The following is a 12,514-nucleotide window of genomic DNA, read 5'->3' as shown; positions in this document are numbered from 1 at the left end:
AGGAAGAGGAACCGCATGAGTTTGCGCATACACACGCACACGGCATTATCGGGGCTAACCTTCCCCTCATCCCAACTGGAAACATGCAACCTCCCCCCTACCCCACTGAGCTGAAATTGTGACCAAGCCCCCTCCCCTCATGAACTTAAATCAGGTGACAGCACTGAACGGAAAACATGAATGATTACATGAAAACTAGACTGATACCTGGGATGGCAGGAATGACGTATTAGGAGAGATTGGGTCGATTGGGCTTGTATTCGCTAGAGTTTAGAAGAATGAGAGGGAATCTCATTGAAACTTATAAAATTCTGTCAGGTCTGGACACCGATGGCGGGGGAGTCCAGAACCAGGGGTCACAGTCTAAGAATAAGGGGTAAGCCATTTAGGACTGAGATGAGGAGGAATTTCTTTACCCAGAGAGTGGTGAACCTGTGGAATTCTCTGCCACACAGGGCAGTTGATGCCAATTCATTAAATATATTCAAGAAGGAGTTGGATATATTTCTTGAGGCTAAAGGGATCAAAGGATATGGGGAGAAAGCAGGGACAGGGTACTGAATTTGGATGATCAGTCATGATCTCATTAAATGGCAGAGCGGGCTCGAGGGGTGAATGGCCTACTCCTGCTCCTATCTTCTATGTTTCTATGTAATGAAGATGTCATTAATCAATGGTTTTGATGCAGATTTTTTAATATGCAAAATCTTAGATTGCCTAGATGTGATTCCTCGATGGAATCTGGAACAGTACCCATGGATTGGAGGGTAGCTAATGTTACCCCACTATTCAAAAAAGGTGGTAGAGAGAAAACAGGGAATACAGACCGGTAAGCCTGACATCGGTAGTGGGGAAAATGCAAGAGTCCATTATAAAAGATGTAATGGCAGAGCACTTGCAAAACAGTGACAGGATCGGACAAAGTCAACATGGATTTACAAAAGGTAAATCGTGCTTGACTAATCTACTGGAATTTTTTGAGGATGTAACTGGTAGAATATATAAGGGAGAACCAGTGGATGTGATGTATTTGGACTTTCAGAAGGCTTTCGATAAGGTCCCGCATAAGAGATTAGCATGTAAAGTTAAGGCACATGGGATTGGGGGCAAGGGATTGACTTGGATAGAGAACTGGTTGGCAGACAGAAAGCAAAGAGTTGGAATAAACGGGTCTTTTTCCGAGTGGCAGGCAGTGACTAGTGGGGTACCGCAGGGATCTGTCCTTGAACCCCAGCTATTCACAATATATATTAATGATCTAGACAAGGGAACTAGATGTAATATCTCCAAATTTGCAGACGACACAAAGCTGGGTGAGCGTGTGTGCTGTGAGGAGGATGCCGAGAAACTCCAGGATGATTTGGACAGGTTGGGTGATTGGGCAGAAGCATGGCAGATGCAATATAACGTGGATAAATGTGAGGTTATCCACTTTGGTGGCAAAAACAGGAAGGCAGATTATTATCTAAATGGCATAGATTGGGAGAAGGGGAAGTGCAACGAGACCTGGGTGTCCTTGTGCACCAGTCGCTGAAGGTAAGCATGCAGGTGCAGCAGGCGGTTAAGAAGGCAAATGGTATGCTAGCCTTCGCAGCGAGGGTTTGAGTACAGGAACAAGGATGTCTTGCTGCAGTTGTACAGGGCCTTGGTGAGACCACATCTTGAGTATTGTGTGCAGTTTTGCTCGCCTTATCTGAGGAAGGATGTTCTTGCCATGGAAGGAGTTCAGCGAAGATTCACCAGGATGATAGCTGGGATGGCAGGAATGACGTATGAGGAGAGATTGGGTCGATTGGGCTTGTACTCGTTGGAGTTTAGAAGAATGAGAGGTGATCTCATTGAAACTTATAAAATTCTGACAAAACTGGACAGACTAGATGCAGGAAGGATGTTCCCGATGGTTGGGGAGTCCAGAACCAGGGGTCACAGTCTAAGGATAAAGGGGTAAGCCATTTAGGACAGAAATGAGGAGGAATTTCTTCACGCAGAGAGTGGTGAACCTGTGGAACTCTATCACAGAAGGCGGTGGAGGCCAGTTCATTAAATATATTCAAGAAGGAGTTGGATATATTTCTTAAGGCTAAAGGGATCAAGGGGTATGGGGAGAAAGCAGGGACCGGGTACTAAATTTGGATGATCAGCCATGATTGCATTGAATGGCGGAGCAGGTTCAAGGGGCCGAATGGCCTACTCCTGCTCCTATCTTCTATGTTTCTATGTAAATGTTTACCACTTAAAGACAGCCACACTTGGAATAAAACACACAAAGGAATCCACATTTTTATTGTGCTAAGTTAGCAACTGACTTTTTGTTGGCAAAGTAATCAACTCCAGAATAATAGGATTCTATCCATATGTTTCATATAAACTGTTGAAGTGAACAATTCTGGTGTTAAGTTTTAAATTGGTGCAAAATTACCCATAATGGGGAGATGATAAATACCTACAGGTTGGTACCTATATTTCATCACAAAAAACAAATTCTGGGACGGGTGGGGGGTGAGGGGGTGGAGGGCACGATGGGTGGTGATGGTTTCTGTTGTACAAACCAAGAATTGCAATGACACTGCGGTCATGTGTGCTAATAAAATACAGATATTTGCTGAATGCCTCAATTCAGAGGTACAACTAAACTGTTCCTTTCAAACCACTGAAGAACATTACTATTATCAGTAATGATGGGGAGTACCATTGATGATAATTTGTTGACCCCTGGTCTTGTAAGATGTCAAGGTTTATGATCTCTTTGGAATGATAATGACGACAATTTTTGGGGCGGCTTAATGTGAAACTATCTAAAGAAATGAATGACACAATTAATTTGACTATGAGGAGTTGGGATCTAGCTTCAAATTAAGCCCAGATATAAGAATGAAAGTCTCCCTCCTTTGTTCGCTATATGTATCCCAAGTGGAATGAAGTGTCGTCCCACCTTATTTCCTGGCGGGTATGAGTCAACCATACAAAATGGCTCACAATTCAGTAATACTTGCCACTAAATTGGCAAGCTGACTAAAAAAACTACAAGCATGGTTGGTGTGCTAAAACCATTGGTGCAATGGGAGCTGGTGTCTGAGGATTTGTAGAGTGTGACAGAGTAAAGGAAATTTTAATCCGCATCCTGTCCTGGGAGTATTTGAAACTGATACCCGATAACAAAAATACAAACCTGTTCTGTACTCTAGCATGAGATTACCTGGTTCTGACGAACCCACTTTGTGCGGTGAAGGTAAGTTGAATTTCAAGTCATAAAGTGACAGCTTGTAATCACAATGTATCGACAGTTTGATTATGTCACAAATGATGAGAGAAAATAACACCCTTGTGATGCAGTCTCTTGGTTTACAACAACACTGTAATACAGAGCTTAAGCTATCAATTCCCAGTACACAATGAATTCCCAAACTCAACCGAATTTTGTTCGGGGAGGAGGGGAGAGAAAGAAGTGAAGTGTCAAGCGGAAGAGAGAATGCCTTTTGGCAAGGGGTAATCAGATGGTGGATTGATACGTGCTGCTGTTGTGGCCAACTTTAGAGCAGAATAAACAGAGGCATACAAACATGTCATCCTCCTGCTCTCTCAGGCAGTTTGGGGAAAATTGTGTGTGTGACATGAGTGACCTAAAGAAATAAGAATATCTATTTAGGATTATATGTATATATACACATATACATAGTCATTGATATGAATAACAATTATTTACGTTACATATATATATATATATAGAGAGAAATATAAAGTTGGCTGTTGCATTCATATCAATGACTAGCACTACTCTGATACATCTTCAATTTTTCCCTCATTATGTGAACAAAATTGGACTTTTCTTCAATGCCCTTTTCATTAACATGGGTTTACCTTAATTCAAAGTATTATTGAAGCACAGCATGGTATTTGTTTTGATGAGCTGGTGTTTACTTTGATGTTATCTGGTGTTTGTAGGGACAGCCTGGTACGTCGGGCTTGGCGGGACCCGGACGACCCAAGGTGGGCCAATTAATGTGGAATTAAATCATGGTTTCTCTCAAAATGAACTCTGCATGAAGCTGTCATATTCAACCTGTTTCATTATTGTTCATGGTTTTCATTTGAGCACAGATGGCAAAGTTTATGGAATAACTTGTTTTACCCAGAGTCTGACTGGACTACAAGTGCAGCTGATAGGAAAAGGAGAACAAACATGATTACAGCAAAACTTCTTACATTTTAAACCAGACAGTTCAGTAAAAAAAAAAGCACTCAAGTTCAGCCAAAGTTTTTGCTATTAATGATATATCTATATAAGAATGTCAAGGCATACGCATATTTTTTTTCCCAGCATCATTGCTGATGCTTTTATTCATTGTCAACAAATCAACAGAAGATAATGAAGTCTTCAAAACATGCAGGGCAGTCAGTCTGCTAATCGTAAGGAGATAGCAGGATGTTTCATGCAGTAGTTGACTCTAATATTCGGTTGGTCCAAATGTGGCTTATTTTCCATTTTGCAATGTCTGAAGGAGATTTAACGGCCTCTTCCCCCTCGGCGTCCATGACGCCTCCTCCTTCTCCTTCTTCTTCTTCCACCAGGTCTTCTGCCTCTTCCATAACTTCTCCTAGAGTGGCTTCTTGCCATAGTGGTACTTTGGCTTCTCTCTGTCTACTGCTCCCACTTGAGAAATGTTGGCATTTTATATCGTGCTCGGGTTGTCATTTTCCCCATGACACCCATTGTGATGCGTACATGTGCATGACACCCATTGTGATGTGTACAAGTGCTTAACATGTTAACATATGCCCTTATATTGTGTTTCTGCCCATATTGATGTACACAGTGTGCATTTGCTTACATTTTGTGCCCTTTTATGGTATTGATGTGCATGTGTAACTTACATTTTGCTGCATTTGACCCTCATCATCCCTTATTAGGTGTTGTTGTGGACATTAAATGCGGTTATTTAAATGTCACTAATGTGGGGGTTGTGTGCAACCGTATAAAAACACACTCAACTGCAGACCCTGTTTCTCTTCTGTGGTATAGCATAAAGCAGGACCAAGGAGCTGGGCAGTTGAGTTTGAACAGGGAGACAGCTGAGGTGGTGCCAGGACTAAAGCATGCCTGAGAAGTGCAGCTAAGATGGGGGCCTGAAACGAAGCAAAGGGATAAAGCAGAGCCAGGGCATAAGCCAGATGAGCAGCCCTGAACTGGAGCCAAGGGCACAGCCAGGTGTTGCATGCCTGAAGTGGAGCTTAGGATGAGGGCCCAAAATGGAGTGGAATAAAGCAGAACAAATGAAGTGGAGTCAGAGGAGAGCAGGCCTCAATTATAGCCACACACTGGACCTAAAGTGGAGCTGAAAGAAAGCCACCAGAATAGTCCTGAATCAGAACCATGTAAAAAGAGGCAATGATAAAACTTACAAAATAATAAAAATTATTTAAATCCTATTGAGAAAATGTGTTGAGTTTCCTTTTCTACTGGGAGAACTTTCAGGCCCCCCACTGGGCAGAAACGGGGTGACATACCATCACGTTCCTGCCGGCAGTGTGGCCGACTATCTCCCCCAAGAATCTACCGCTGAGCACCTCCCCTCCCGAGTTTCCGCCCAGGGGCAGCCTGAAAATATCCGCTAAAGGAGCAGATTTTAACACATTGGGTGGCCAAATGTACCAGGATCACTCACCCGCCTGTACCAGGAGCAAACGAGACCTGGACCTCATTTATTTGGAACCGACAAGCTGTGCCCGCCCCAAATGGCTGCTCACTGGATCTGGACCAGCACAATATCAATTTACAAATGGAGGGAGAGGACTTAGTAGACATCCTTCTCCCTCCATTTCTACTCCCTATTTCCTCATCTACTAAGGGCTTAGTGTCGGCTGAGACCACAACACATTTCCTCTTCTCTTTTGCCCCTTTATATTCCCGGCTGCCTCTCCTGCCCAATTTGGCGCAGGATAGCAGAGGAAAATCAGGCCCATATAATCTATAGGTTTTTAAAACCCAAGCTTCGGGTCACTTGATCATTACCTTTTTGCTCCCACCTGTGTTCAAATTGAGTCCACAAAGAAAGCATCCTCTTTTAGGAAGGTATAAGTCTGGTAACCACTAATCCAATAACAGTGACTGCATAATGCCTTTTTATTAACTATTTTTTAAACCTGGCCAGCCACTTTCAATCAGATTCCTGCCCAGATATTTATCCAGGTCTCTTTTGAAGGCATTAACTGCTTTTTCTTGAGATTCTGTTCCATGTATGCAATACTCTCTGGGGAAATAAATATTATATGGAATGAAATCACATTGGCATGCTTATGAGTTGTAAAATTCCTTTGTCCACAATTTTAATGCAGTTTATTTTTGTTGGGTGTTTACCTTTATTCAAACCAAAGGATTCTATTGAAATGCATTAAGCATTCCTATGGTAATACTGCACCTCACGGATACCTCTGATGTGAATTTGCGTGCGAGTTCTCTCGCTGGCCCGCCGTAAATTAGACAGAAGAGCTGCTGAATCCCCAGGTGTAAATGGTGTTCATGCCTCTTTGCTGGTGTTTCTGCAACTCTTCCGCCAAAGTTACGGTGGAATTTCACCCCTCTAGTGTCACTTGAGGCCTGTTATTTCTGAACCGGTGTCCTCTAGTTCTGTTAAATGGCCCGTTAGCACATACACTACATTGTTTTTGTCTCTGGTCTCTGGATATAGGCTGCCTTTATTGCCCATCCTAGTCCTGAGAAGGTGGTTGTGGGCTGCTTTCTTCAGCAGTTATTTTTACAATTAGTTAAGTGGTTTGCAGGGCCACGAGTTGGGCTTTCCAAATTTTTGAAGAGGACATCACCAATGACCTATACAATGTTAGGATAGTTTCCTCTGACTTATAATGAAATGTTGAGTTGAATCCCAGTTCTTGACTAGCTTCACTGATGAGTTTCATATTGAAAAGTTTTTTTGAATTGTCAAAACCTTTTCGACTTTTGCTCATGGATGTCTCATGTTTCCTTTTCAAATGTGCAGCACCAATTTATTGCCAACCCTCAACACATTTGTTACTTGATCCGTGACCCTTTGAACACTTCTCTCTTACACTTGTCACCTGGCCAAACCTTAAGTGTCATCAACAAATGTTGTGGTATATATAACTGCTGGACGTCATGAACATCAGGGGACTTTCATAATCATAATCATAATCAACTTTATTGTCATTGTTAGTGCACAAGTGCAGTACAACGAAATGTAGGCTTGCGGCTCCTGAGAGTGTACATTTAGATTAAGACATTTAAACATTCAACATACATTTGGCTTGTAATACATTAACATAAACATAACCATAATAAAGTGCATTGGCAGATGTGCAGGCTTTAGAGTTTATTTGTGGAGTTCAGTAGGATGACAGCCCTGGGAAAGAAGCTGTTCCTAAATCTGGTCGTTTGGGTGCGAATGCATCTGTAGCGTCTCCCAGATGGCAGGAGGGCGAACAGACTGTGGCTGGGGTGGGTAGGGTCTTTGATGATGGACCGTGACCTCCGTAAACAGCGTTTCTGGTATATGTGCTCTATGGTCGGTAGCCGGGTGCCGGTAATGCGTTGGGCAGTTTTGACTACCCGCTGCAGGGCTTTCCGGTCATAGTAGCTACAGCTGCCATACCATACTGTGATACAGTTCGTCAGGGTGCTCTCTATTGTGCAGCGGTAAAAGTTAGAGAGGATCAGGGGTGACAGGTTACATCCCTTCAGCCTCCTTAGGAAATATAGGCGCTGCTGGGCCTTCTTCACCAGAGAGGAGGTATTGAGGGACCAGGAGAGGTCTTCCGTGATGTGGACTCCGAGGAACTTAAAGCTGTCCACCCTTTCCACCACAGCCCCATTGATGTGGATGGGGGTGTGATTTCCGCCTTTAGACTTCCTGAAGTCCACAATGATTTCTTTGGTTTTCTTGATGTTAAGGGCCAGGTTGTTATCGGCGCACCACTTCACGAGATGCTGGACCTCCTCCCTGTAGGCTGACTCATCGTTGTTGGTGATCTGGCCTACTACCGTGGTATCATCCGCAAACTTGATGATGGTGTTGGAACCATGAACAGCCACACAGTCGGGGGTGAAGAGGGAGTAGAGGAGGGGGCTCAGCACACATCCTTGTGGGGCCCCCGTGTTCAGGGTCAGGCGGGGGGGGGGAGGTGTGGTTACCTAATTTGACAGACTGGGGTCTGTTTGTTAGGAAGTCCAGGGTCCAGTTGCAGAGGGAAGTGTTCAGGCCAAGAGTGTGGAGTTTGGTGGCCAGCTTGTTGGGGACGATAGTGTTGAATGCTGAGCTGTAGTCTATGAACAGCATTCTGATGTAGGTCTCTTTACCATCTAAGTGATTCAGTGCAGAGTGTAGAGCAGTTGTGATTGCATCCTCCATTGATCTGTTTGCACGATAGGCAAACTGGTGTTGGTCAAGAGAGGCGGGAACACTGGCTTTGATGTGAGCCAGGACCAGTCTCTCGAAACACTTCATTATGATGGGTGTGAGTGCGACAGGTCGATAGTCGTTCAGGCACGTCACAGCCGTTTGTTTTGGCACAGGAATAATGGTAGCGGTCTTGAAGCATGTAGGGACTACTGCCCGGGCCAATGACAGATTGAAGATGGCGGTGAAGACATCAGCCAGCTGATCAGCACATTCCTTGAGTACCCGTCCAGGGATGCTATCTGGTCCAGCAGCCTTTCGTGTGTTCACTCCGCGTAGAACACCCCTTACGTCGGAGGTCTTACTTTGTCATTCTCCTGAATCCAGAGCTTTCATTGTAGGTCGAAGAGAAGATTGGTCAGTGCTGAATAAGCTCGCATTAGACTGTGTACTCAGTGTAGAATTAAATTACATCGAATTTCCAGCACAGAAACAGGCCATTTGGCTCAACTGGTCCGTGCTGGTGTGTGTGCGCCACACAAGCCTCCTCCCACCCTTCTTCACCTAACCCAATCTGCATATCTTTCTATTCCTTTCTCCCTCATGTACTTATCTAGCTTCGGCTTAAATGCATCTCTGCTATTTGTCTCTCAACTACTCTATGTGATAACAACTTCCACATTCTAACTACTCTCTGGGTAAAGAAGTTTCTCCTGAATCGTTATTGGATTTATTTATGACTATCTTATATTTATGGCCCCTAGTTCTGGACTCCTCACAAATGGAAACATCAAGTAGAAAGAGAAGGAGGTGAAATCATCCAGAGTTTCCAATGCTGATAGTAGCCAGTAAATTCTGCTGGAAAAGCTTGTTTATAGACATGCATTGAGGACAGGATTAGATTCATTTTGGGATGAGAGGGTTTTCCTTTGAGGAGAGATTGAGTAGATTGGACCTATACTCTCTGGAGTTTAGAAGAATGACAGGTGATCTCATTGAAACATATAAGATTCTGAGGAGGATTGACAGGGTAGCTGCTGAGAGGTTGTTTCTCCTGGCTGGTGAGACTAGAACTAGGGGTCACAGTCTCAGGATAAGGGGTCAGCCATTTAAGACTGAGATGAGGAGGAATTTCTTCATCAGGAGGGTTGTGAATCTTTGGAATTCTCTACCCCAAAAGGCTGTGGATGCTGAGTCGTTGAGTATATTCAAGGCTGAGATAGATAGATTTTTGGACTCTAGGGGAATCAAGGGATATGGAGATCGGGTGGGAAAGTGGAGTTGAGGTCGAAGATCAGCCATGATCTTATTGAATGGCGGAGCAGGCTCGAAGGGCCGTATGGCCTACTCCTGCTCCTAATTCTTATATTATATCCTTACACACTACTGTAGTACTGATTTGGGTTAGTTGGTTCAGGGTTCCATTTACTGATCCAGATGTTCCAAAGTCATGGCTTTATACATTGAATAGCTGAGTCATAAAGAAAAAGGCGGCTCCTGGTTCGATCCTCAGTCTGTACTGAGTTAGCTGATTTCAGCTAGATGGCGATAGGGGTACAACAATTTACCTCAGGACCTCTGGGTTCAAGAGGAGAAAGTCAGTCAGAGTTTTTACTTTTGATCGCTATTCGAGAACCTCTGCTGAAAGTTCACAAATGGATGTATGGTTAGGACAGGATCAATTGTGATATTTCCCACCATTAAATAGCTTGCTGAAAACTCTCATATGAATAATGGCCACCCGGGTGAGGTACCAGGCAGCCACTGTCGCCATGTAACCAGTAAGCAGCAAATGCCTTCAGGAGAGGATGTGAGGGGAGATAACCAGCAAGAACAAGATATAGAATTCACCCTCAATCTAGTGAAACTTGATTACAATCCCCTATTACAGTAAGCAATTTTCCTTGTTCCTACAAGTTTCCCAATGGTCAGTGGAGATGTTTGGCTTTGATCAGAAGCAGCTGGAGTGAAATGGTAACACAACATACTGGAGCTGTAAAAGACTGCATCTTGGGAGTGGTACAACACAGACTTCCCACTCAATGAGTTTGTGGTCTCAAAATTACTCCCATGCAGAGGCCAGATACGTCCCCATAAAGATGAAAGGTAACAAAAAAAATCAGAGGATCACTCTCACAAACCTTCTAACAGTTGACTATACTGCAGCATTGGTGGAGCCTCGTAACCAGGTGTCATCCTGGTAAAGTGTGCAGCAAAAGGGGATTCAAAGAGGGTGAAAAAGTAAAATAGGTTTTCAAAAAATACATGAATGAAAAGAATGCCCTACCAAAACTCATTTATAATGTTGTTAAGATTCACCAACAATAAAATATAAACTGTACCTGCTGAAGCGAAGTCCAAACCCCTGAGTGCAGTATTACTTCAGGACTCAGAGCAGGCAGTCGGCTGACTGGATTTCTCCGAAGTCTGATTCGTTGCTTCACTTTCTTCCTCTTGTTTTCTCTGCAAGTTCTGGACCAAGGAGCACATATTTTCATCCAACTTAGTCTCTTGTGCTCAACATGATCAGGTAGAGTGAGCCCTGTGGCTAAGGAGCTCTGCTTTAAATGAAGATCCACACTTTCAGTTATTTTGTGAGCATCAATCAGGCCTTCATTATGTAAGTTCCCATCACTAGTATTTAATACAGATTTTCCTTCGCCTGCTGGTCTGTCAGGGAGCCCGTCAGTAACTGCACATGCATTGACCATTTGCAGTAAGCTAATGTTTTTTGGTATTGTGATACTGGATTCAATTGCAAGTGTATTCTCTGCTATACTTTCCACTGCTTCTTCAGCTGGAAGTTTCATTTCCAGTTTTGTATCTGTAGCCATCGCAACTGTACATTGCTCCATAACTTTACTGTCATTTATTAGAGTGCTGTTTTTCTGTATATTATGGGGCAAGCATATATTTTCATTCATAAGAATGCACACATTTTCTGAACTGTTATCATATTGTTTAGGCTCGTTATTCTTATTTATGTAGGGATTAGCATTTCCACCTTCAATTAGCTGGGGCTCATCTTCCTTCTCAATTTTTGTCTCTTCCCTTTGTTTTAAACTCTCCTTTCTCTTTCTTTCTTCTAACAACATTCTTTCTACTGTCTTTTTTCGTTCTGCTTCTCGCAGTTTTTCTTCCTTTTTCTTTAGCTCTTTTCTTTTCTCCTCTTCCTGCAGTTTTTGTAGTTTCTGCAACTTTAGTTGTCTCTCCTTTTCTAACCTTTGTCGTTCCTGTTCCTTTTTCTTCTCGTATTCAACCTGTCTTTGTTTCTGTTCTTCCATTTGTAACCTTTTAGCTTCTTCCTGCTTTCTTCCCTCCTCCTCTTCACTCCGTCTTTGTTCTTCTAATTTTCTTTTAATTTTTTCTTCATAATCTCTCTTTTCTTGTGCCATCCTTAACTGCAGGTCTTTTTTTCTCTTCCTTTCATCCCGTCTCTCCTTCAATATTAGTGCATACTTTTTGCGTATCAAATGTGCCCGAAATCGTGCCTGAATCGTTGTTGCTGCTCTGTATTGCAGCTCTTTCACTCGTTTCCTCTCTTTACTTTGCTGTTCTTCAAAGACCCTTCGCTCTTGATCCATTTTAATTTGCATTGATTGTATTAATGCCTAGGAATTTAAAACATCAAGCAAATATTACTGTATGCACAAATATCATTTTGCTCACAATTGAAAAATTAATACTTAAAAGTGAGTTTCTCTTATTTTATCTGGAGTCACCATAACAAGCTGCAGTACCATATCACGGTTTCATTATTCTTTCATGGTAATTATATAGAATTATACAAGCTTAATTCTAAAATAATCAACATGAAAGTTTTGGAGAAAGCAACATTATTGTGTAAATTAATATATTATAATTTAATCAATCAATTCTTCCTTATTTAAATGTAGTGATATTTTCCCCTGTGTAGCCCAGCCTGACAAAGATGCCAAGTGTGTTTCCCCAGCTGAAAGGGTGCCTTGATCCCAGGTCAACAGCCTCACAAGTGCTGTGGTGAATGGAGGACCAAAGGCTGGCCATGAAAGTGCAATTGGAATTGACTTGGCGTGGAATTTTTTCCAGTGGCGGATGCAGAAGGAAAGGGGTAGAGGGATGTGGGTGGTAACGGATATAAGGAAGTAGTTGAAGATGGCCTTGTC

At 42.9% G+C, this 12,514-nt stretch overlaps 1 protein-coding gene across 5 annotated transcripts in view; it reads right to left on the bottom strand.

Annotated features, from left to right (window-relative positions):
- The window catches only part of lrriq1 (leucine-rich repeats and IQ motif containing 1), a 223,927-nt gene that overhangs the window by 147,026 nt on the left and 64,387 nt on the right, over positions 1-12,514 (bottom strand). For all 5 annotated transcript variants that reach the window (XM_086009304.1, XM_086009305.1, XM_086009307.1 and 2 more), the window contains one exon: positions 10,712-11,980. In XM_086009304.1, coding sequence (XP_085865430.1) covers positions 10,712-11,980 — 1,269 coding nt within the window. The remainder of the gene's footprint in view (positions 1-10,711; positions 11,981-12,514) is intronic.

The sequence above is a fragment of the Somniosus microcephalus genome, chromosome 16 (assembly GCF_052327205.1).
Source record: "Somniosus microcephalus isolate GS21.2 chromosome 16, FLI_Smic_1.0, whole genome shotgun sequence".
Classification (NCBI taxonomy): Eukaryota; Metazoa; Chordata; class Chondrichthyes; order Squaliformes; family Somniosidae; genus Somniosus; species Somniosus microcephalus.
This window is presented reverse-complemented; position numbering and strand designations above follow the sequence as displayed.